This window comes from Aulostomus chinensis, chromosome 8 (assembly GCF_037954235.1).
Source record: "Aulostomus chinensis isolate RoL2024-O1b breed Wild chromosome 8, RoL_Achi_v1.0, whole genome shotgun sequence".
Classification (NCBI taxonomy): Eukaryota; Metazoa; Chordata; class Actinopteri; order Syngnathiformes; family Aulostomidae; genus Aulostomus; species Aulostomus chinensis.
In genome coordinates this window covers 21,779,029-21,802,042 of record NC_141327.1, presented here as the reverse complement: position 1 = coordinate 21,802,042, position 23,014 = coordinate 21,779,029, and the positions used below count along the sequence as shown (strand labels likewise).

The following is a 23,014-nucleotide window of genomic DNA, read 5'->3' as shown; positions in this document are numbered from 1 at the left end:
GACTTGACAATGTCGTGTGTGACAGCTGTCAGATTCCCAGGCAGATTTCCTCAAGGCCTTCTTGCGCAACCACAATCACGTTGGAACATGAAACAGTGTGGTTGTTAAAGGGTTATAAAGATTTGAGTCATAGCTGGGAGCTCCAGGAAGCAGCATTGGATGTGCTCCAGGAGTTTTTTTTTTTCCAAATGTGTAAGCATGTTGAGGCTTCAAGACACTTCGATAAGTTTGGGAAGCGGTACGGAGACTTTCTCATGATTTCATCATATGTTATTTTTAATGTTTGAAAATTGGTCATTGTTCACTTCAGTTGTTTGGGAGTTTAGCGCAACGCCTGTGAAGCACAACCAATGTACTTTATAACACAGCCATGTTGTCAGATATTGTAAACTCTAAACAAAAAAGGGACAGGATGAACAATGGATGAAAGGCCGTTGGCAGGAAAAAACCTCAACTTCCTAAATCCTCAAGCACAGCTGTTTTGAATTCAGTTTTGTCTACTCTTCTTCCTCAAACACGTTGTTTTCCTCCTCCAGCACAGTCAATATGTCCTGTTAGGTTTTATAAGACATTAACTGTATTATTATGATTCTATTAATGTAATACACGGTTTCTTTTTTCTTCCCCATCAATATTTTGTTTTTAAATGTTATACTATTACATCGATGGTAACTGTAGTCTGTATATGTATATCATCTTTAATTTTATTTCACTGGATTATTTTCATTTCTATCTTTGTTTTATTGGTATATATATTTTACTGTTGGAGAAAACCACTTTTATAAGAGCAGACTAATGAGATCTTAAAGATGTATTTCTGCCACTTCTGAAATCGACATCGGAAACAGTAGAAAGTCTGGATTAAACGTCTCACAATCCTCGTTTTCACTTTCCATGACTCACCCCGACATAAACTCTCTGTCAATTTGTAGCAAAAACGGAAGGCCCGAGGGCTAACCTTTGACTGGCACATGTATCTGCCAATCGTTATCCACCGTTGTAGCAGCAAACCAATTAAATTGAGGGGGCGGAGCTACATTCCTGATGATAAGTGTTGATTTTACGAGACAGAGCAGAACAGAGCGGAGGCATAGCACTCGCCAGAGGTGACGTTGGAAGCTAAACCAAGTTGAGAACATGTCCAGGACGACCGAGGGCAGCCGTGCAGGTAACAGGTCCAAACGTGTTGCAGTTTACACAAGACATGGACGTCTTGAGCAATTAACAAATGAAATATTCCGCATGAAAGCTGCGTTTCTTTAACTTTGTCTTTGTATGAAAGTTGTCACGCCTTTTTTTTTTTTTTCCTCCTGCGTCTGTATTGTTGGTCAGCGATGATTTAAAGCAGGTTTAGAATGTCATTAACCTTAAATTCAATGTCAGGACTTAATTATTGTTCCTTTTTCAACTCCAGCAAGCGTTGCTAAAGGGAACACAATAACCACAGACAGTATGGGTGAGTGCTTTTACACTTGTATTACTATGCTACGTTATTAACGTTTTTTGTTGAACCGGGGAACTCAATTTATTGATCACCAAAGTAAAAGTGAAACAAAGAAAAAATACTGCACGACATTGAGATTTTATTGGGGGTTAGTAATTAACCAGACTACTCACTCTCAACCTTGGTGAAATGATTGAGGTTCTTTGATTGTGGTTAATGTACTTGAACTACTTGACTTAAACAAATTCAGTCACTGCAGTACAACCTTACTTGATGGAGGATACTTTTTTTTTTAATTGAATTGTTCATATGAGTCATTGTAGAAATTCTTATTTGTGGTTACTTTACAACAGAGAGATATTTCAATCAGCAGATCCTTCAAAAATACTTGAATCGCCACTTCAGCCTCAAGCTCCTCATCCAGGGAGGGTTTATCATAGCCCAGGACACCAAATAACAGCATGAACTAACTAAATGTCTGTAGTGAGCTGCTGCTGGGTGAGCAGGTAGGCGTGGAGGGTTGGGTGTCACTTTTGGCCTCTGTTCTTTTAGCAGCCTTTCCCATCTTTCTCCAGCTGTCAGCCAGCTATTGAGGGCTGTGAGGACTCAACAATGGCTGCTTGACCTCATACCGTCAGTGTCGGAGCACCTGTAGTTTCACAGCTTAACAAAGAAGCCTGAAAAGCCAAAATTGTGGCTTATTTCGAATGTCAGTGGGATTGAATTGTCAGAGTGTTATTTATTATCTAGGTGTTACATTGTTGAAGGGCTTAGTCTTGTGTGTTTTTCTCCAATAGCCTGCAGTGAGAACATAACAGAGACTGATGCCATCAGAAGGTAGATGTTTCTCTTGTTTTACGTGAGGTTTGTGTTAATATTCCCACATCTTACGGCTCCTGTACTCACTCGCTTGCTTGTTTTTGTTTCCAAACAGCCATATACTTCTGGATCCTGCAGAAGAGTACAGGATGGACTACAAACGACGAGGCCTCGCACTCATTTTTAATCAAGAGCGCTTCTTCTGGCGCCTAGGGATGAATGATAGGCATGGAACCAATGCTGACCGCTACAATTTGGAGATGAGGTATCAAGACTGAGTTTGGTTAAACTCTTCAATCGTTCACTTAAAATTTGTACCTCTACAGCTCATTTTCACTTCTCTTTTAAGACTGAAGGCGCTAAACTTTGAAGTGAAGGCTTATGACAACTACAAACAGGAGGAAGTCTTGGAGAAAATCCATGAAGGTAAACATGTTTGCGATGGGCTTTAGCGTTGAAGCGACTTTAGCAATATGCCAGCTTTTGGGAAATAGAGTTGTTTGTCACCCTCTTTGGGGTGAGACGAGAAAGAAAGATGCACCTTTGTCCTGTTTGTGTGCCGTAGGAAGCTGAGCTAGTTAGCTTCGAACTAGTTGGCTCAGAACAATGAATGTTGCTGAGTATGAAGTGTTAGCATAGCTCTGTCAAAAGTCATAAAATAGATCCAGTTCAGGATCTTCATTTGACCAGAAGTAATCATCTTCATCCTCTATTACCAAGGTGACCATGATTAGTCGAAGTCACTGTTGTTGTTGTTTTAAATTGGAAAATACATTAAACGACAGAGACCGACCTTCAATAGAAGATTATATAGTTGTTTGTTCCTCTTTTAAAGTTGAAAGATGACAGTAGAAATATAAACAATTTATATGACACTAAAAAGAAAGAGAAAACTAACGTACTCTAGTTAGAGTTCACATAAAATGACACTGAAATCAACGACTGCAACAAACTTAATGACACAATTTCACTGAATGTCCATAAATATCTTGTACCTCTCTCATGTCCAACAACAAAAGTGGAGGTAAAAAGAGTCCCTGATACTTGCAGCTGAGAGTACACAAACACAAACATTGCACCTGTAGGGTTGGAAGGATTAACATGGCAGATTATTTCACCATATAGTTGTGAGATGAGATTTAATTGCAAACCACTGATGTATGTTTGGCTCTGTCGCTCTAGCACATCCCGTGCACTGCTACTCACGCTAAGCTAACTAGCGGTCAGCTGGTCTATAAGGCTATCTACCTTCTTGTCAGGCACCAGGCAGAACGGCAAATATTCAACTAGATTCAAGAAGCAGTACATTATTCATTAGTTTTGATGATATTCTTCCGGTTACATGTGATGTATATGCAAATTCTATAAAATGAAGCCGACATGTAATATGGTGCCGTCCAGTGTCCCTTGAGAACCTGGACTGAACAAATCTCTGATGTCCCATCAGCTGCAGAGGCCAATCATTCAGATGCAGACTGCTTTCTACTCATCTTCCTGAGCCACGGTGAGAATGATCAGGTTTACACCTACAATGGCAAGATCAGCATCCAGCAAATCACGTCACTCTTCAAGGGAGACAAGTGTAAAAGCCTTGTTGGGAAGCCAAAGATCTTTGTATTGCAGGTAGACAAACAAACACACACTCAGGTCAAATGAAGCGACATATTACTGTGTTTTAAGTTGTGGCTGCTGTGTTCTTCCCCAGGCATGCCGTGGCGACAAGCATGATGACCCGGTGACAGCCTGTGATGCTGTGGACAGCGAGCTGAAGACCAACGAGGTGGTGGTGGACGCCAGCGCCGTCCACACTCTCCCAGCTGGAGCTGATTTCATCATGTGCTACTCCGTGGCTGAAGGTGAGATGGGCAGGACACCTCGCTTTAAGGATGCGTCAGTCATCCAAACTAAATACTTGAGTTAGGTATTGAACTTGCTGCACAGTTTTCATGGTAACCATCCTGTCCTGTCATCTTCAGGTTACTACTCTCATCGGGAGACCATTAATGGCTCCTGGTATATCCAGGATCTGTGTGAGCTGCTGCAAAAGTATGGAGACTCCCTTGAATTCACTGAACTTCTCACGCTGGTCAACAGGAAAGTGTCGATGAGGAGTGTTATGGCAAGTAAAGAGAAAAATGCAATTGGCAAGAAGCAGGTGCCTTGTTTTGCTTCCATGCTCACCAAGAAACTTTATTTTAGACCAAAAAAGTAACAAAGAAATGAGCCGGTTTTCTATGAGTCCTCATCAGAGATGTTTATCTTATCCCCTACTGTACGTCGCTCATAAATACTTCTATTTACAGAGACCAAATCAGATAATTGGAAACCTAAATGTTTGCAGCTTATGAGCTTCATTAATGGAGCAGGAACAGCTGAATCCGCATGTGCTGAGGAAGTGGGTTTACTCACGGCTTCAGTCGCTTGTAGTTCAAACCCTAGTTTCATTGTCACTTATCATGTTAATTGTAGAGAAACCAGTTTCATTCTTTGACCGATAAGCTGCATGTAAACTCGTTATCTGATCCATCCGTCACCTCCGTGATCATGACTTCTCATTCTGTTTCTAATGTGAATGTGAATCTACCAGCAACCAGCACGCTCCCTGGCAATACCAGATTAATAGTTTGTCCAAAATGGTTCACTATTACGATGATTTCATAATATTTGTAGAACATATGAACAACGATATCAGTCAAATTCATCATTGATTGGTGTTTTGTGTCTTTTTTTTTTGTGGCAAATTAACTAAATATGAGAGTAGTGAAGTGGAGAATCTAAAACCAACGTTAAGCTGTAATACAGCCAGCATCTGTGTTGGAGTGTGAATCGGATGTTTACTGGCACTGGATTAATATCATTATACATGTGTATTATTACCACAGGAGTGATAATCCGTTTCTGAAATATCACAATTGCTGTCAATACTTGAATAGCTTCACACACCTAACCATGCATTGACTTACAAGGGAGAAAATACCTCAAATGTTGATGTCATCATTTTTCTAGTAAATTAGTAAACTTTATAATATTCAACACAGCATGTTAGTCATTCAGTAAATTCAAGGGTTTCCCACTGTTTTATAGGGGAATTGCCAGAAACGTGATAAAAATGAATGCTTAATAAAATAAAGTGGAATCCTAAGGGTGCAGCAGGGCCATTTCATCAAGTAAAGTCCACGTATTGAATTAGTCTAGTCATCAAACTGCACCAATCCATTTTTTAACATCATGGATATCATATATACGGGTATATTGTGGCACATACATTGACCAAGTGGGTTCAACCTCTAAACTGTGGCAATGCTTCAGGAACACACCTTCTGGCATGCGTTGAATGCAAGTTGTTCCTGATAGTTCATAGAATCAGCTCAGTACACGTTTGCGTCTCAAGTGCATAAGTCTCCACTATCCACATTCCGTGTTAATGTACTATTCAAAGGCCTCATTTGTTAAATCTAGTTTAAACTACAGTGGTGCCACTCTTGTTACAAGTGCTGTTTTCTTAATAGATTGAGGTAACAGGGCTGGGAAATGTCTGGTTTATCTGGGCTGTAGAGTTGTATGTACGCCTACAAGCCAGACGTGTTGCCTCGAGGCAGGTGACATCAGCATTGGTACTTCGGTTCACATCAGGGCTCTTTAATACATGTAGTATCTCTGCTACGCTGATCCAGGCACCACAGAAACATGCTGATGATCTTTAAGCATTTAAAAAAAAGGGAATTTGTGTCGTAGTAATTACCAGTACTAATTTTAAAAATGCATATTTGCACCCAAAACAGAAACTAACAGTGGTGTGGAAAGAACCTCAGGGAAGGTGGGCGTGTTTGTTAACCTGTACTGTAGACCTAAAATGCGTCAGTCACATGAACTATGACTCAGGAAAAACCAAGCCACCAGCGTACTCTGATCATGTAGTTTAGTGGTCATACAAGTTTGTCTGTGGACAGTAAAATGGGACATTGTAGTTAGTTTAGCTAGCAAAAGCAAAACAAAAGAAAACCTACAAAAAACATGTATTGTCATCTGTAGTTTGAAGCAAATGAAGCTTTTTATGTGTCGCAGCAGCTGGTATGACCACCACAATGTTTGAGATTGAAACAAAATGGCAGACAAGAGATTCTCCCATGTTCAAGAAATACGTTTTATTTCAATAATCTGCAGTGTTGGTTTGTATTTGTCTCCAAGATAAAACTGTCATCATTATTGTAAACAAAACACAAAATGATATGAATTCCTGATTATAAATGTATTGTTATCAAAATAAATGAGAGAAAAGTGTTTTTGCTGAGTGATGGCTCCTCATGGCTTCTTCATTCATGGCTTCGGCTGGATCTGTTCAAGTGGCAGCTGCAGTTGAGTCGGATACCTCAAACGCTTCAGGTTGTCCTCCACCTGACACAAGGGTGACATTTATTACTCCAATTACCTGATGTCATAGCCTCTTAACAAAGAGAGGAGGCAGGAACGATCCACTCTTCAACAGTACATCTAACATCTTTGTTTATAAAGCTGGTAGCTTGGAAAAGCAGGAGCTGTGTCCTGAGTAAAGAAGTGGTTAGTACAAGCCACCATGCTAAACAGGCTACATTACATTGTTGGACAAGCTGCCTTGATAGCTGCTAAACATTAGCATGGCAGCACTGTCATGTATTTGTGAAGGTCAACCCGTAAGTGAGCATCTCCATGGGTTTCTGCAACTAAAAGCTTGACGGGATAATTCTCTGTTGCGCTGTGCTGCTCAGCTTTCTGTGTTTGTGTCGTAATGAAAAACACGTTAGTCAAGAGGACTGCAGCTGTTGCTACCTGTGTTGTCTGTACCTCTAGCTGACAATGTTGGACTACAAAGAGTGAACAAACAAACCTGAGCCAGTTCATCCCTTAGTTCATTGTACTTTTTCACATTGAACTCCTTCTTGGCAGCGCCCTTGTAAAAGTAGCGCAGGAACTGTCTGTCTTTAGCATCCGGATACACATAATCCTGAAGGAAAGATAGGATTAGAACTGCTAAAAGTTACAAAAAAAAAAGCCAACATGTAAGATGTTTTGAACTTGAGTTTCTTCAGATCTCCTGTCTTTAACACTTGCCTGCTTTGTAAGGACGTAATATGCAAAGGCTCCCATGCTGGTGGCGTAAGTGATGAAATAAGTGACGGGCTCCATGACGTCCCATGAATACACCCACCAGGTGAGCCAGGCCAGGGCACCACCCTGCACAGATAACATGGCCAGGCCAGTCCACAAGGCCTTGGACGAGTGGAACTCGGCGCTGTGGGAAAGCTGCGCCTTCATCTGTGAAGTAAACACACCAGGAGGTGGGGTGGAGGGGTCACCAGCCAGGAAACTAACTCATATCACAACAGTAGGGAGAAGAGAAAGGGAGGTGGTGACGGATGAAGAGCTTTATTATTTATCTACAGGACTGGCAAACCTTCTCCAGTGGGGACAGCTCTTGTTTGAGGTTATCCAGTCTCTCCAGGAGCTGCCTCTCCTTCAGCAGGTGGTGCTCAGGCATGTGGAGCGCGGTGTGTAGCAGGTGCACCACGTGCTTCATGTCCTCCATCTCCACGGCGTGCTCGCTGGACGTACAGACTGGGGAGGAGGCAACATGGAGGGGGACGAAAAGGTTGAGTAAAATTTGACAAGAGTGGAGAAGGAATCACTCCTTGTTATCAGAATCGAAAATCAGATAAATCTTTAAAAAGAAATGCCTTTACTCTTTTCAGGAGAGCGGACATTATAAATGGCGTCGTTGATGACGAGCTGGAAGTCCTTGTCGATCAGTGCGTCGATCAGTGTAGTGTTGGCCACACGTTCTCCCTCTGTCAGGGCGGAGAGCACACAACTCAGTACTGTGATTGCCATCAAAATTTATCCGTGGAGGTCAGTTGAATGGTTTTACTTCTGATACAAACACAATAATAATAATAAAAAAGGAAACAGACCGAAAATTCACAATTACCTAATAACAAATAGATCACACCTGCCAGAGAGGAAATTAATTATTATTACTTGATATGATACACATCATTTAAACAAAATGTTGTTTTGGGAATTAGAAACACGAGGAAACAAGGTGTTTTGTAAAGACAGAATACCTGCTCTCCGCCCACTTCACTTCAGCTAATACAGTCAAGATATTTGTCAACAGCCTCTGAACAATGATCCAGCAGACGAGCATAGCGATCGCTATGGCAACAAAACAAGTTTTTCTAGTCAGGAGAAGGCGAGTCATTCACTCTTAGTTTTACAATACCGACCAAGAACAAGAGCCAACAAGCTCAATACTCAGCTCCATGAGCCGATCTTAACATCTTATCTTCCCAACCTGGGGGGCTTACAACCTAAAAGGGTTGCAAAATACACCTGAGGGGCCACAAGAGGATTACCAGGAAAACAGAGGAGACAAACAAACCACACTGTACAACAAGCATTGCTACTTATTTTTTAACAGCAGAAAATAAATGAGCAATCAAATAGAGCCCTGAGTAGACATCCAGTGATTTTTTTTAAATTTTGAAGCCATGAGATAGACATTTTCCCTCAATTTACTTAGTATTTTTCAGTTCCCTAATTATATGGGCTTTTTTGAGCCCGATACTGATTTTAGATCAGAAAAATAAATATCACAGCTTACTGATATGTGCTGCCTGTATCGTGAATTTTTGAACTCGACTGAAAACAGAACCTTTCTGTGGCCATTATGCACCAGTTCTGTAAAGGCAGGGGGCCTGAGTGATATATCGTCCGTTATCAGCCTACCACAGATATATCGTGTCCGCATGTACGTTTACTGATATTATCTGATATTTAAACAAAAAAAACCCTTCTTTAATAGCACAGAAGATGCAGAAAACAAAATCTTTGATTAAAAAAGGTGTAACTTAAAGTGTCCAGTAGAGAGCGCTCCAACACCTCCACCTAATTTAATTTACAACTTTGGTTTTTTTTTGTAATTTAAATGGCCATGAAAAGCAAGTTTAAATATTTTTGATACAGAAGGTCATTTGTGTAAGAAATTAGCCTTCTACTTTTACAAACTCATATCGGTGCCAACTTGGTGCACAGTCCAGCACAAATATTCACTATACTGGTTGCATTTATCACTAATCAGGGATTCTCTCTGTTCTAAAATTGGTATCAGGCTCAATAATCCTATATCTTTAGGACCCTAAATAGTAGTAGCCACCATGGTGGTTTTGAACTGACAGCCATGCTGTCATGACACCTAAGCCAAGCCCCCTGTCTCCTCGAAGGACGGCGACTGGCTTGAACCTCTTGGAGAGGACACAAGCCTATAAGCTCAGATCCAGTGAGATGGATTCTTGTGTGATCGGTGTTCTTGTCACATCGTACAATGAAACAAGCTTACAGACAAAGAACTACTCACATGCATCAGTTATGTGATAGTGATCCCAAGCAGTGCTTCACTTCAAATGGGATCCAATCACCTAATGCACTACGCATGGCACCATTCATTGTCAATAAATAAATAAATAAATAAATAAATTCCAATAACTACTCCACATTAAAAAGCTAACATCACTGGTCAGGAAACTGCATCAACTCTCTCATTTGGAGTTCAAAGACCTTTCAAATCTTTGAGCTGAAATTCAAAGCAGTTTAGCCCTACTAATAAAACAGGTGAGGGTCCATTGTGCTTTGCAGGCATCAGGCCAAGCCACAAATTCCACTTTCACACAACCTGCCAAACCAGACAGACACCACCAGAAGAATTTGACTGACCTGGATCATTCACTGGCAGACAGGAACTTACCCTTGGAGAGTACCGAGGCTGATGCTCCGGGGTCTTCTCTCTGCAGATCAGCGATTAGATCTCCGACGCTCATCAGCATGGGCCTGAGGAAGAAGATACACTTCTCATTCCTGGATGTCAATGGCACCTCCAGAACCAAACGGCCATATTTGTACTTCAAAGACACATCTGGAAGTCAGAGAGAGTTCAGGAGGTTGAACTTTATATTCCTCACATCATATGCATGTATCAAATATGTTATATGCAGAGGTGGAAAAAACAGAGCAGTGGGCAGCCGTTGACATGCAAATGTAGTCGCAGCACCTTACCACCGGAGGACGCAACTGTACTACAGGAGAGAGCTTGACAATGTCCAAGTAGAGGCTGCTGCCGTTGCTGAACCTGAGGAGGCAGGAAAGAACAGAGTTCAGAAGTGCATCCCTCCCTCGGTAAACCGTCATGTTAGCAGGCGTGGAGGGTAAACAATCCTGAAGAGAAAGATCACTTGTGTCAACAGGGAACATCAAGTTTTATGGTCTTTAGCTTTCATCTGAGAGTGCTTATATGATGCTCTGCTTAAATATGATTAATTTCCCTCCCGTGTTTAATGACGTGCAATGTGAACAACCTAAACGGGATCATTTGCGAAATGTGCAACTGTTCATGACAGTTTTGGCTGGAGCTTAACGTAAGTATGTCTCTGCAGATAGCACCATCGATCTGCGAGGCCACGTCTATGCATCCATCGGGAACCGCTCATTTTTCTAGTCAGCAGAAGCATTTCTCTGTGCCATTTGAAATTCTTCAGGCGTCATTCTTTTAGTTTATATGCAACCTCGTATTTCTTGTCAATATCTAGGCCCTCTGGGAGGGACGTGAATGAAGCTGCGGAAATTGTACAGAGACTAGATGTGTGTGGTCTGAGCATAAACAAGTGAGCTATGATATGAGGCCTAACCAGCAGAAATGTAGAAAAAGTAATCATAATACAGCAATAACAGTAATTGTATGAGCAGCCTGGGGTTAGTCCCTGGAGTGATAAGAAGATGGAGTGATTGGTCAAGCGAAAGAAAATTAATTGGCAGCTATGAGCTATTACATTGGCAAAATTCCAGCCTGGCAAATAAGACTTGCTGACAACATCTATTTAGATTTTGAACTCTTGTTTGGACAAAACATGACATATGAAACCAGCCTTGAGATGCAGAAAATTATCATTTCAAATCCAAATCGATATAATTCTTGGATGCAGCACAAAATAGACGTTAACAGAGTAATAATTTAGACCATAAATCCTCCCAGGACAGCACATTCAGCAGGTTTCCTCCCAGCAGCTCAGAAAACTACCTACATCCTCTCGTTTAAACCTTTACCGATTTAAAGAAGGTGTTTCTTATCAAACTCAGAGTCAAAGCGGTCCCTCTCTCTTTCTCCAAATGATATCTGGGATGTGAAAGCAGCTCCTTCCCAAACGCCCCCAACATCCTCCAGTATTTTGTTCAATCAATATCAAATTATAGGGAAACTAGGGATCCGTTAACTGATGATGGCAGCGGAAAACAGAGTGGAAGGACGGTGAACATTGGACTTCCACCCAAGAAAAATGTGAATGCAGCAGCTTTATTCTTAAGTGGTTAACTCAAATATTTTGTTCTGGTTCTAAAAAAAAACAAAAACAAAACCTTTTCTTTATCTTTTTTTTGTCGATAGGTGTTAGCAAGCGTTTTCTCTTGTGCACGGGTGCAGGACATCAAGAGCTTACAATAATTTTAGGTCGACCAGAGAGAATAAAACACAAAGACGACCATCTGGGATGAAAGAATGTGGCTTAAACCAGGAGGTGAAATAGAAACTCTGAATATTCTGGTTTATGGCATCAATATCAAACAGCAATGTATTGTTCAAATCATACTGAGTGACCCATGTATGCTATGCTAGCTCTGTTTCAGAGAGTGATGTAAGAATGAATAAGCACTTTATTTTTTAATATGATGTTATGACAGATAAACCTTGTGCATTTACCGGTGTATCACTTTGTAAATATTGTTTGAATAATTTGGTATTGGAACATTAAATGATGTACACATTAGACTACCCTGATGGCACTAACTAAGTTATATTTTCAGTTCTATTTTGAAATTTTCCATAATGACCATAAGTCTTGTACCATACTATGCTGCAATATTATGTGTATATTCATTTATAAATAATACTGCGACCCATATATCGTGATATGTACTGTATTAACTTTAAGGGAATTGACGTTAGGGAAAGCAGTCAATTTTCCTTTCACGTAGGGACAAAGAGCAACTGTAGTATCAAATACATGGTCCTTGATACTGTGGTGATTCCAGTTATTTTGCTGCACTGTGCTGAATGTTTCAGCACAGAAAACAAACACAGACCTGATGTGTTTAACAGCCTGCAGCAGCATTTATATCTAACCCCTCAACGGCAGCCTTAGTGCTTCATTTATCTGAGTCGTGCAGGTGCCCAGTGCCAACACACACACACACACACACACACACACACACACACACACACACACACACACACACACACACAGTGTCAGAACTACTTTAAAAGCGGAGCGTGGTGATTGACCAACATTTGCATTGTGAGCATTTTGAGCGTTGATGTCTTGGTAAATGTGAAGCAAAGCATCAAGGGGGAGGTGGGAGCTATATTCACTACATGTGTACATGTATGATCCCTGACAATTTAATGGATGGCTGACTCCAGGCCCTTATATGGCACGCGCGCACACACACACACACACACACACACACACACACACACACACACACACACACACACACACCAAGCCCATTCCCAATCCATAGAACCTGGTAACTGTTGCAGATAATACTGCTTTTGTAACGCCTCCTCCCTGAGGCTGGGCAATAGGGATAAAAACGTAGCACAAAAAAATGTTTAGTCTCAGATGATTCTGACTATTATTCATAGTTTTCATAACATCATTTTTCATACAGGACACTGAGAAAAACCTCCCAAGCCAGACTTTGCTCCTGTAACCAAAAATAATGTTATGTGCATTCATGATGGTTCACATACTGTTGATTCAGGCGAGGCTATTGATATTCTGCTGCAGAATTGTTATTGCTACCGATAAAGTGGCCTGGCATATTTCAACTGTTTCGGTACCAAGGCCTAACCCAACCTGCTCTATATTTGCCTTCCGCTTTGCATGATTCACCATTTGAGCAGTATTTCCTGTAATGCAGCAGCACGCAGGGCAGAGTGTGTGTGTGTGTAAGAGTATGTGTGTCACTCTGCTTCCACTCCTTCCCGTCATAGCTTTCACGCTGCCAAAACTTCAAGCATGGCTGTAAATAAAAGTGCTCATGTAACCGTTCAACGGCGTCGCAATAAAGGCGACGCAAAAGCAAAACAATGTCATATGTGGCAGTATTTACAGCCAGAGGGGCAATGATGACTTCGTCTGCACCTTCTCTGGACTGCCATCACACCCTCCTGAGATCATCCACACACAGTGTGAGCCAGATTACCTCCAAATGTGTCACAATGATAAGCGATATGGCAGTGAGATTAACATCATAATGTGTTTGAGTAATGGAGCCAGTCACTTGTCTGACAGTGTTGGCAGACTCACATCACGACGACTCTACCTCTGTATATACACTGTACATACAACTGAATTCCCAATAAGGCTGCTCTCACTTGTATATCGTTCAGTTTTCATTTTCATTGTAAAACAATGGGACAAGAAGATTACGTTACGGCCGCTCCCTTTCTGCCTGCAATACTCTCAGTTGGCTTCTTGCTTTCTGCAAGAGCTTTCAGCCAGGAGGGGTCATTACCCTAATGTGATGGCACCTGTAAAGGCCCCCGCCAAGGCTATAAATATCAGACTAATCTCATTCTCCCCCCTCCCCTTTCTCTCCCAGATCCTAAAATCCAGGGTTTGAATGTAATTGTTTATTCTTCCGCTACCCTCTAACACAAATACACTTTCCTCGCTCCACTCACGACTGAGGCGGTTCATCTTTATCAGCCAAGGTTTTTTTTAATCGCAGTTTACACCTCATCGCATGTATGGCAGCTTCTCTACAAAACAGAACGGAACAGAGTCACAAAAGTTTGTCCAGAACATGTGAATTACTAGAGGTGCACCAATAAATTACCACAGTCTAACCTCCTTTGGGACCCTCCTCTACTCCACAGCCACGTGAAGTGTGACACCTTGTGGCAAATTTCAGTACACTGCAATGGTGTAAGACAATTACTGTTGACAAGATAAAGCAGTTTAGCTTCATGTCAAACTGGTTTGGAGATTTTTTTGCACGAACCCGAGCAGGCGACCTCACATTTACTCGCCACTCGTCTTAATCTCCATCATGTGTCATAATGTGTAAATTATTTAGCATGTTAGCATGTGGTGAATAACATAAACCACAACACACATCTGATGCCGCTGGGAAGGTTGTTTTTTTTCCTTGTTATTTGGTAGAGATGAATGATAGTGGATTATTTCTGACATAGCCAATATTTGCAGATTTAACTCATCCATACAAAAGCAAGTTTCTACAATATATTCGTTGTGTACATACTTAAAAAACATGTAAACATTGTGAGTTTGAAAAAGGAACACTTTTTTAAATTTCCATTTGAAAAAGCCCATAAATCATATATTTACCTCAATGTTTCTCATAACTAATCCTAATAAGCAAAGAAGAAGAGACAAGTGAAGTGGGGCTGATACAAATACCTGCCATCCAACTGATACTTATATACATGTATAAAAAAAATGATAATATCTTCTGGTACTGATAACGTTCAATAAAATACTCAGTGATAAACCAAAGTGTTGACAAATATGCTAACTATTTGACACTGAAAAACAAGTAGGGAATCACTAAATATATTATGATCCCTCTTCAGGGGAACATGAATGGAAGTTTGATAGTACTTTGTCCTTTATTTAAGAAGATACTACATTCAAATGAAACACACGACCACCTAAGGGTACAAGAAGAGAAGTGCAGGGATCCTCCATTGTCCTTGACAGTCCACAGATGTCTGAACAAAATTTATAGCAAATCCAGCCTATTGCTGAGATATTTTACGATTGATCAATGTAGTGGAGTGCAGGTCCAACCATTATGTTATGTCAAGAACTCTTCTGCTAGCATTAATCATTTACTACCTTATTATTTATGCAATTTGTTTCAGAACACAGAGATTGATCAAGATGCGTAAAACATTACTTCACACAAATGTGTTGGTTCATACTCTCTTTGAAATTAAAGTTTAGGTGTTCTTTTCCAGCTCGTGTCAGACACATGAGGTTTGGGGTTGGCACACAAACGTGTGACCTCAGCTGCTACATATACTCTAATGTTCCACTTTGGCTGCGGCCACATAAAAAGCCTGGCAAACCCATTGATTATTGAACACAGGACAAAAGGCTGTCAACGCATGAGCAAGCCCACACATGACAAATACACACGACATGACACGACAAACGACTCAATCGGGCCAGGTCATGTGACTCCTGCAGCCTGCTGAAGGGATCACTGCTACCACCACTTTCTCAAAATTTGCTTAACAAAATTGTTCTCTCCAATGATGCAACTGATCAATATTCAGAGTACAAGGTGGTGGTTGTATCTGCTGCCCCTCACCTGTTTCCAGAATCAATTTGAAGCTACGGGGAAAGATGCAGCAAACACCTGCTCTCCTTCATCAAAGAATTTCCTGAAAACAATCAGCAGATAATATTTACCCCTTGAGCTATGCATTTCTTATTCATGCCAATGAGGAAACCAGGAGAGGCTGAGAAGACAGGGAGTGAAAACTGAGAAGCAGGGTGGGTTGCAAACTGCCATATTCCCTCTCCGTTGTGAGGCAGGCTGAGGCTTCCCGCTTGAGCAATGATCAGGGTTATGGTGGTGACAAGCAGCCTCATTTTCCCTGCAGAGTCCCAGCAGGTCGCTCCATTATGAATCCTGTCACTACTGACTTATTGCCTGTTGCATCTAGACCTCCTGAAGGTTTCCCCTCCCACCTTGGGGTAAGGGTTTGACACCTCTAAGCGCAGAGAAAGTGCGTTTTTCCCTCATGCGCACATGTGATCAGAATGACTGATGGCATGTGAAAAGGAAGAGAAAGTGAGATGAATGGCCTGAAGGGCGGGAGGTGAAAAACGACGACTGCCGCGAAGACAAATTCAATTACTCCCTGTTGAGATCATTAAAGCCAACAGTGCAGCATGAAAACACGTTTGCATTCAGTATTTGTCTTCTTTTATCCAATTAATGCTCCAGTGAGGTTTGGAGGAAATTAAAGTATTGCATATATGAGGTTTGTGTGGGTAATGCTACAACTTCAAGAAGAGAATGTACAGATGTAAGGAGGATGAACACATACATACAGGGATATATTCCTCCAAAATAAAGTGTGCCTATTGAGTGCTGGAAATGTGAATGGCCTTTAGTTCGACAAGTAATTCCAGCAGCATTTAAGGTTGAAACAGCGTTCCAGTGACATATTCTGACATGAGAACAGGAGTTGTCCTTCTGAAAGAACTAGTCAGGTTTGAAAATGAAAGGTTATTCTACTGTTTGTAGTAACATAAATGGCACTGAATTCTACTGTATTGCTGTTAAAAACAAACTAGATAACATTATTTTGGCTCAATAATATAGCTAATGACTATATCAGGCCAATGGACTGGAACAGTCTTCAGGGTCTACAATTTGATTTTTAATTGACTTGTAAAATTACCAATTATTTCCCTACATTTTCCCCATTTGTCTTTTAAATATCCTGCAAATAAACCATCAAACAATGACAATAACAGTCATTGGCAGAGATCAAATCAGGGTATTTCCAGAGATGGTTATCATATTATGAACATCTCACACTGGTGCAACTCTATTTCTGAGAGCAGAACTTTTGCCATATTTATTATGGGCTTGCGAGACGGAGAGACGCTTAAATCACAAGTCAGCAGTCAGTGCTGAACCCTGCAGCAGAGCATATCACCATTGGGAACTGCTGAATACTGAAAAGAACGGGACACTGATGGGAACACTAGGGACTGCAAATCAAACAGGCCAGATTTATAAAAGGAGTAGAAACAACTCTTACAATATATGAACCCCAACTTCTCTTCTTTTGTCCAGAGGTAAAACTGCTAGAATCATGAGACCTCTGCCAGCTAGGATGACTTTTATTTCCCCTTAGGTCACATGTAGTTATGCATCATCTCAAAGTCAGAGAATTGACCTTGGGAGATAACTAGCAAAAGTATTGAAAAATTAATTTTGTGTTTTTTTTTTTTCCCAAGGTTATGATTAAAAAAAGATTACCGATTACCGCCTTAACTTAATTTCACATTTCTTTTTTGTATCTAAAGTTCAAGACCTGCTGCAGGAGAGTCATGACCTAACTAAATCTGACATCACTGTTGTTAAGAGAAAACCAGTTCTATCGACTCTTCAAACGTATTCTGTTCTGGTGTCAACCTCTACTCAAACTGAGATGACTGTGTGACACGCACGCACGCACGCACGCACGCACGCACGCACGCACACACGCACACACGCACACTGCTTTAAGTGATTGATTTAACCTACTTAGGAGCATTGGATGTAAATCACTCAGCTACCGCATTGCTCTCTGTGTCCCTGTAGTTTTCCTGATTGGAACAGTCCAGGGCATCCATATCAAATACATTGGGCAAGCATAAAGTCTCCAAGGGTTATCAGTCTATTCTATTTCTGTCGAGGTTGTCCAATTACACTGGTGGGTCCTGACACTGGGAAACAGGCAGACTTCTTAGAGTACGGTCGTTGAAAGGTGCAAGAGGGCAGATGGAGCCAGCTGTCAGGTTACTACTTGACATCAACACTGCTGGCGACAAGGTGGTGCTCAATTTGTTTATCTTACAATCAGGGTAGAGATGTCCTGAACCTAAAGTTGGATACCAGGGCCGACCCAGGCCCAATACAGTCCTAGATCAGTATCAGCCCACACAGATCAAACTCTGAGCCTGTCTTTACTGTACCCCGTAGGTTTTGATCCCCCTTGACCTGCTGCGGCAGCTCTGCTCTCGCATAGGGAGCACAGCTCTACAGTGCAGCGCTCCACTGCTCACGTGTGAACTTTATCCAGTGTGGATGTTAGATACTGTTTGGTGCAGCACTGAAGTTACAATCATGATTTGCTAAGATCCAACCCCCACAAACATTAGCAAAGCAGGGCAGAGAAACACTCAGCTCAGAACTTTCCATGTCTATCGGCAACTGTGTCCTCGTCCTCTCAGCTGACTACATACCTGATGGCAGACCAAGATTCAACTTGTTGAACGTGCTGCTGCTGGGTTTGTCTTTTCACTTTTCTTTTATCTATCTATCAGATAAATAGATGTTGAAGGGTGGTTTTTAATCATTTAATTTTTTGTTACTTCCACCCTTGAGACCACTTTTCTGAAATGATAAATGGCATTTTTGTGCTTTGAAAGATGAATGTGCGATAGAGAAAATTGGAATGTTTGATCAAATCGGCCTCAAATTAATCACATTCTTTATATAATTGATTTTTTATCGCTTCCGTTTTAATCATTTAATTTGAATTACTTCCACCTTTCACACAACAATACAGCCCTGTTTGCTTTTTGTTATGCCAACCAGGAAGCCCCCAACAGGTAGCTTTTTAAAAATCACAGCAAAAAGCAACCTCATTTCCTCTTTGATCTGATAAAACATCATCCTTATGTCATGCAGTCTGTATCACAGGGGCTTCATACACGAGCACTCCTTAATCTCTGCTTCAGACTTAGTGCAATTGCAATGTTCCAACACACACAGCAAATACTTCCTAAAAAAGAAGTCTTAGGGGCCCATCTGCTTATTCTCCCAAACGTCATTTGAATCTTAATTCACTGAGTTGGGAACCTTTTAAAACAGGATGCAGAGATTACACCGATATCAATCCTCTCATGTGACTGAAAATTGCACATGAATTTCCCAAAGAGCCATACTAGTACTTTCATGTGATACTATAAACACGGGATATAAAGCAACTGCCGCAGCGGGAAAAAGCACATCCTAAAGGCTTATTGTGTACTATAAGTCAAAGTTCCTCACATCATTGTTGGCTGTAGTATTGCAGAATTGAATATAGACAAGATAAAAACAAGATCTGACAGCACTAATATTACTGGCGTGCAATCAAATGTCCCTGTGGCAATCTTGTACTGAAGGCAGAACAACTAACACAGCAGATGTTGCAGTGCTTTATCTCTTGGAGAGCAAATGGGAAATTGACTGCATATACATATTAAATATACACATAGTGCTGTTCTGGTCCAGCCACCACTCAGAGTACTTCACAACACATTCACTTTCATCCATTCACACGTGCACTCATACATGGTTGGCAAGGTGCCAACTAACTAAAACATTCATACACCCTGATGGTACAGGCCAGTGCACGAGCAATAAGGGCTTCAGTGTCTTTCTCAAGGACACTTAACCACTTTCTAAAGCATGTGACATGAATACAAGTACTGCCTTGGCTACCAACTGGAGAACACGTCTCCATTCTTAAAAGGTCTTAATAATTCAGTCAGCTGCTTAAACTGGTTTGGACGGTTTCTGTTGCAGCTATGAAAGAAAGGACTTGACCTGTTAAATGGCACGTTAACCAGATGTGGCAAATTTCCAGCTTATTTAAAATGAATTGTGCAGGCAGATGTTTCAGTAAAAAGGGGTCCTTGGGTCTGGAAATAAGTTTGCATCACTGAGCGTCGGGTTCCCTCGTCACAATTTTGAATGAATGTGTTGAATGAGTTTTGGTTAAATGCTTGAGCTATGCAAGGCAGCACTGTGGTGCAGTGGTCAGCACTGTCGCCTCACAGCAAGAAGGTTCCGGGTTTGAGTCCCGGCTCAGACACGGGATCTTTCTGTGTAAGTCTGCATGTTCTCCCTGTTCCTGTGTGGGTTCTCTCTGGTACTCCAGCTTCCTCCCACAGTCCAAAGACATCAAGAGAGGACGAGGCTGATTGATACTCTAAATTGACTGTAGGTGTGGCTGTGAGTGTGAATGGTTGTCTGTCTCTATGTGTTGGCCCTGAGATGGACTAGAGACCTGTTCAGGGTGAACCCCGCCTCTCACCCGTAGCTGCTGGGATAGGCTCCAGCCCCCCCCCCCCCCCCGCGACCCTTAATAGGAATAAGTGGAAGAAAATGGATGGATGGATGGCTTGAGCTAAGCTCTGTGTCAAACCAACCTCATATATATTAATGTTTTTGGTCTATGGAACAGATGGAAAATACATCTTGTGAATTTTGAATCATTTATGCATCAAAAACCGCAAAAGCCATCAAGCTAAAGGCAGAATACGCATTAAGATAGTTGTGTTGATGTAAAAGTCATGTATCTACAGGGTGGGTGCTGCATAGTACAAAAATGTACTTTGCATGATTGAATTAAAAAAACATTGTAGTGGTGTCAAAGTAAACGAGAGTGCTCTGTGGGAGCAAACATTCAGGCGTGATCAAAAATCCAACATGAAAAATCCCATTGGCTTTTGGCCGAGGGAACCCATGATGACGACTTCCTGGCTGGCCTGTAAAAACGCGTCACTCTTTTTGGAATTATTTTTGCCCATTCAGAGATCAGTTAAATATATAGATACTGTAATATATTACAATTCTCCTTCTTTTAATATTTGTATTTAATATAATAGATGACATGTGTCCACTTGTTCTCCATGAAACAACTGTGTCAATTGTGCTTGTTTAGAACTGAACTGAAGGAACTTAGCACTACATGTACACTGTTTCATGTTTTCTTCTTCTTCTTCGTGTATACAGATATGGCGATGCATGATAGATAAACTCTCTTCAAATAACATATCATTCATTGCAGAATCACTATAATGTGATAATACTGCCAGTTACTCTGAAACACTAAAACAATGTCAGGAAGCAGCAGACCATCTGAGCTAATATTTCTCATCAGGAAGCACAATTCCTTTTTCGAATGTTCTGAAGGGAGCAAAAATAAATCTCTCTATCACGAAGCAAATACCTCCAAGTTTTCATAACAATAACCCAAACGTCTACAGAAATGTCTCTACTGTATTTTTATTGCTGCAAGCTTCTGTTTATACATGGTTGTAAATTCCAGTGTGGTGGAAAGTGTTAGCACAATACAAAAAGGAGCATTATTAACTCAGTTTTGATGAGAATTCTGCCAAGAATCCACCAGTTTGTCTTGACCCTCTGAGGGATTGCACAGGTTTTACTGTTATAAGAAAAGAGGTAAATTGCAGCTTCTATATGCTTCACTCTAAACAACAAAAAAACACAAAAAAACAAAACAAAAAAAAACTCATCTTAGTCACTCTTGCATGCAGGAGTGACTCATGACTACAAGCACATCTAGTTCCCTCACCCCCCTTACAATCTCTCCAACTGCACACCAATATTCAAGCCATGGAAAAAAAAAAATTTTCACCATGAAGCAATGAACCCTGTTCTCTCTGCAATGACAGGTAAATGAGGCATCCCATGAGGACCTGCCTGCTGGCTAGTTAGCTGACCTTAGCAATATCTCACCATGGATGATAAAAGACTGATAATAAAAGGAAAGGTGATTAAAGCTGACAGTTTTAGCAGCTCCTTAATGAAAACATGAATCGTGTCACAGAACCTCAAGATGATGATGCTCTGACTGACTTGTGCCACCTGCACTAATCCTATACATGCACTGTGGTGTGTGTTATTGACATGTGGCTGGATGCATGCCCCAGATGATGCACAACACTCACAGAGAACACATAAGACACCGAGTGTTCTGTTGGACATTCTGCTGAGCAGACAACACAGCCGGGACTGAAGGCATGTCTTCTCCTAAAGTTCACAGGTATATTTAGCGGCTTAAGAGTGGATTCTCTTTCCTAATGGCTGAATGAACTGCTTCCCAAGGAGCTATTCAATGAGCTCAGTGAGGACATAATGTACAATAACGACCAGCAATGTAGACATGTTCAGACTACCAAAACCCCTGTTGAACTCGTACTTGAATAATTTAGTTGTAGTTGTTATAGAAGACAAAACTGCAACAGAAACACAACGCTAGGATGCCAGAGGAAAGTGAAATCATTTACGCTCAAATGAACTCCTCCATCGTAACACCGCCACAATTAAGACTCAAGTACTTCCATGATATTTATTTCCATTTTAACTGCTGTAACATAGGTTTATTCAAAGTCGGAAAACACAACTAAACAACTAAACTGCGGCACAGTTACAAACAGTAACAATTTGATGGTTTATACGTCGAAAAGTACAGCTTCCTAATGTCTGAACTCAGCTGCTTAAAAGTTAGCCTTACCTTGTGAAGAAATCTAGCCGGAAACGAAGTTTTGGCAGCGCGGTGAAGAGGCTCGACACTTCCAAAAAGTCTAAACGTAACTTTACCGACTAACCGCCCCGAAGCCATTGTCAGCCGTTGACCGAATTATCCGTTTCGTGGAAGCATTCCAGGGAGGACTTATTCCGGTATATTTACAGTTGCTCCGAGCCCGATTTCCTTATCAAAAAAGTGTATGTGTCTGTGGAAATACCAACAGATGAGACGACAGAGAGCGAGGCACAGCCCAGTAAAAGCTGCATACCATTTCCTCCTGCTGAAAACATACGCGGTCTGTGCCAGAATCCCCTCCCTTTGTCTCCCTGAGTTCCTAGTTGGGCTGCTTTTCATGAAGCAGCCTGCAGAGAGCCTGAAACAATTGATCCGGACGTCCAGAGATGGGCAGAGTGTATCTAACAGCTAGCGCAATCAGCTCGTGGTCCTTATTATAGCATCCATTAAAACGTAAATGGGACCACTTCAAAGTAATTTTATTTCTATTTGGCGGGTAACTTAGATAGAAAATTAAACATCATCAAAACATAAAGTGGAAAGGACATCTTAGACTAAACTTTCAATGATTCGGG

The 23,014-nt window shown here is 41.2% G+C and overlaps 2 protein-coding genes across 5 annotated transcripts; one reads left to right on the top strand and one right to left on the bottom strand.

Annotated features, from left to right (window-relative positions):
- The first annotated feature begins 1,055 nt into the window (after window positions 1–1,055).
- Window positions 1,056–6,549, top strand: LOC147257636 (caspase-6-like). 2 transcript variants are annotated; one of them, XM_086211680.1, is made up of 9 exons: window positions 1,087–1,168; window positions 1,415–1,456; window positions 2,020–2,153; window positions 2,242–2,281; window positions 2,379–2,528; window positions 2,613–2,689; window positions 3,711–3,886; window positions 3,969–4,119; window positions 4,240–6,549. In XM_086211680.1, exons 5-9 carry the CDS (start codon window positions 2,413–2,415, stop codon window positions 4,473–4,475), a joined length of 756 nt encoding a protein of 251 aa, XP_086067806.1. In that variant the 5' UTR covers window positions 1,087–1,168; window positions 1,415–1,456; window positions 2,020–2,153; window positions 2,242–2,281; window positions 2,379–2,412; the 3' UTR covers window positions 4,476–6,549. The 2 variants fall into 2 exon arrangements, with proteins under 2 accessions (XP_086067805.1, XP_086067806.1); XM_086211679.1 differs by lacking the exon at window positions 2,020–2,153 and having other exon boundaries at window positions 1,056–1,168.
- LOC147257635 (calcium uniporter protein, mitochondrial-like) lies at window positions 6,372–22,932 on the bottom strand. 3 transcript variants are annotated; one of them, XM_086211676.1, is made up of 9 exons: window positions 22,717–22,915; window positions 22,410–22,629; window positions 10,349–10,421; window positions 10,041–10,208; window positions 7,981–8,085; window positions 7,695–7,855; window positions 7,352–7,555; window positions 7,128–7,244; window positions 6,372–6,658 (listed from the first exon to the last, which is right to left on the bottom strand). In XM_086211676.1, exons 2-9 carry the CDS (start codon window positions 22,515–22,517, stop codon window positions 6,581–6,583), a joined length of 1,014 nt encoding a protein of 337 aa, XP_086067802.1. In that variant the 5' UTR covers window positions 22,518–22,629; window positions 22,717–22,915; the 3' UTR covers window positions 6,372–6,580. The 3 variants fall into 3 exon arrangements, with proteins under 3 accessions (XP_086067802.1, XP_086067803.1, XP_086067801.1); XM_086211677.1 differs by lacking the exon at window positions 22,410–22,629 and having other exon boundaries at window positions 22,693–22,932; XM_086211675.1 differs by having other exon boundaries at window positions 22,410–22,914.
- Window positions 22,933–23,014: the final 82 nt, after the last annotated feature.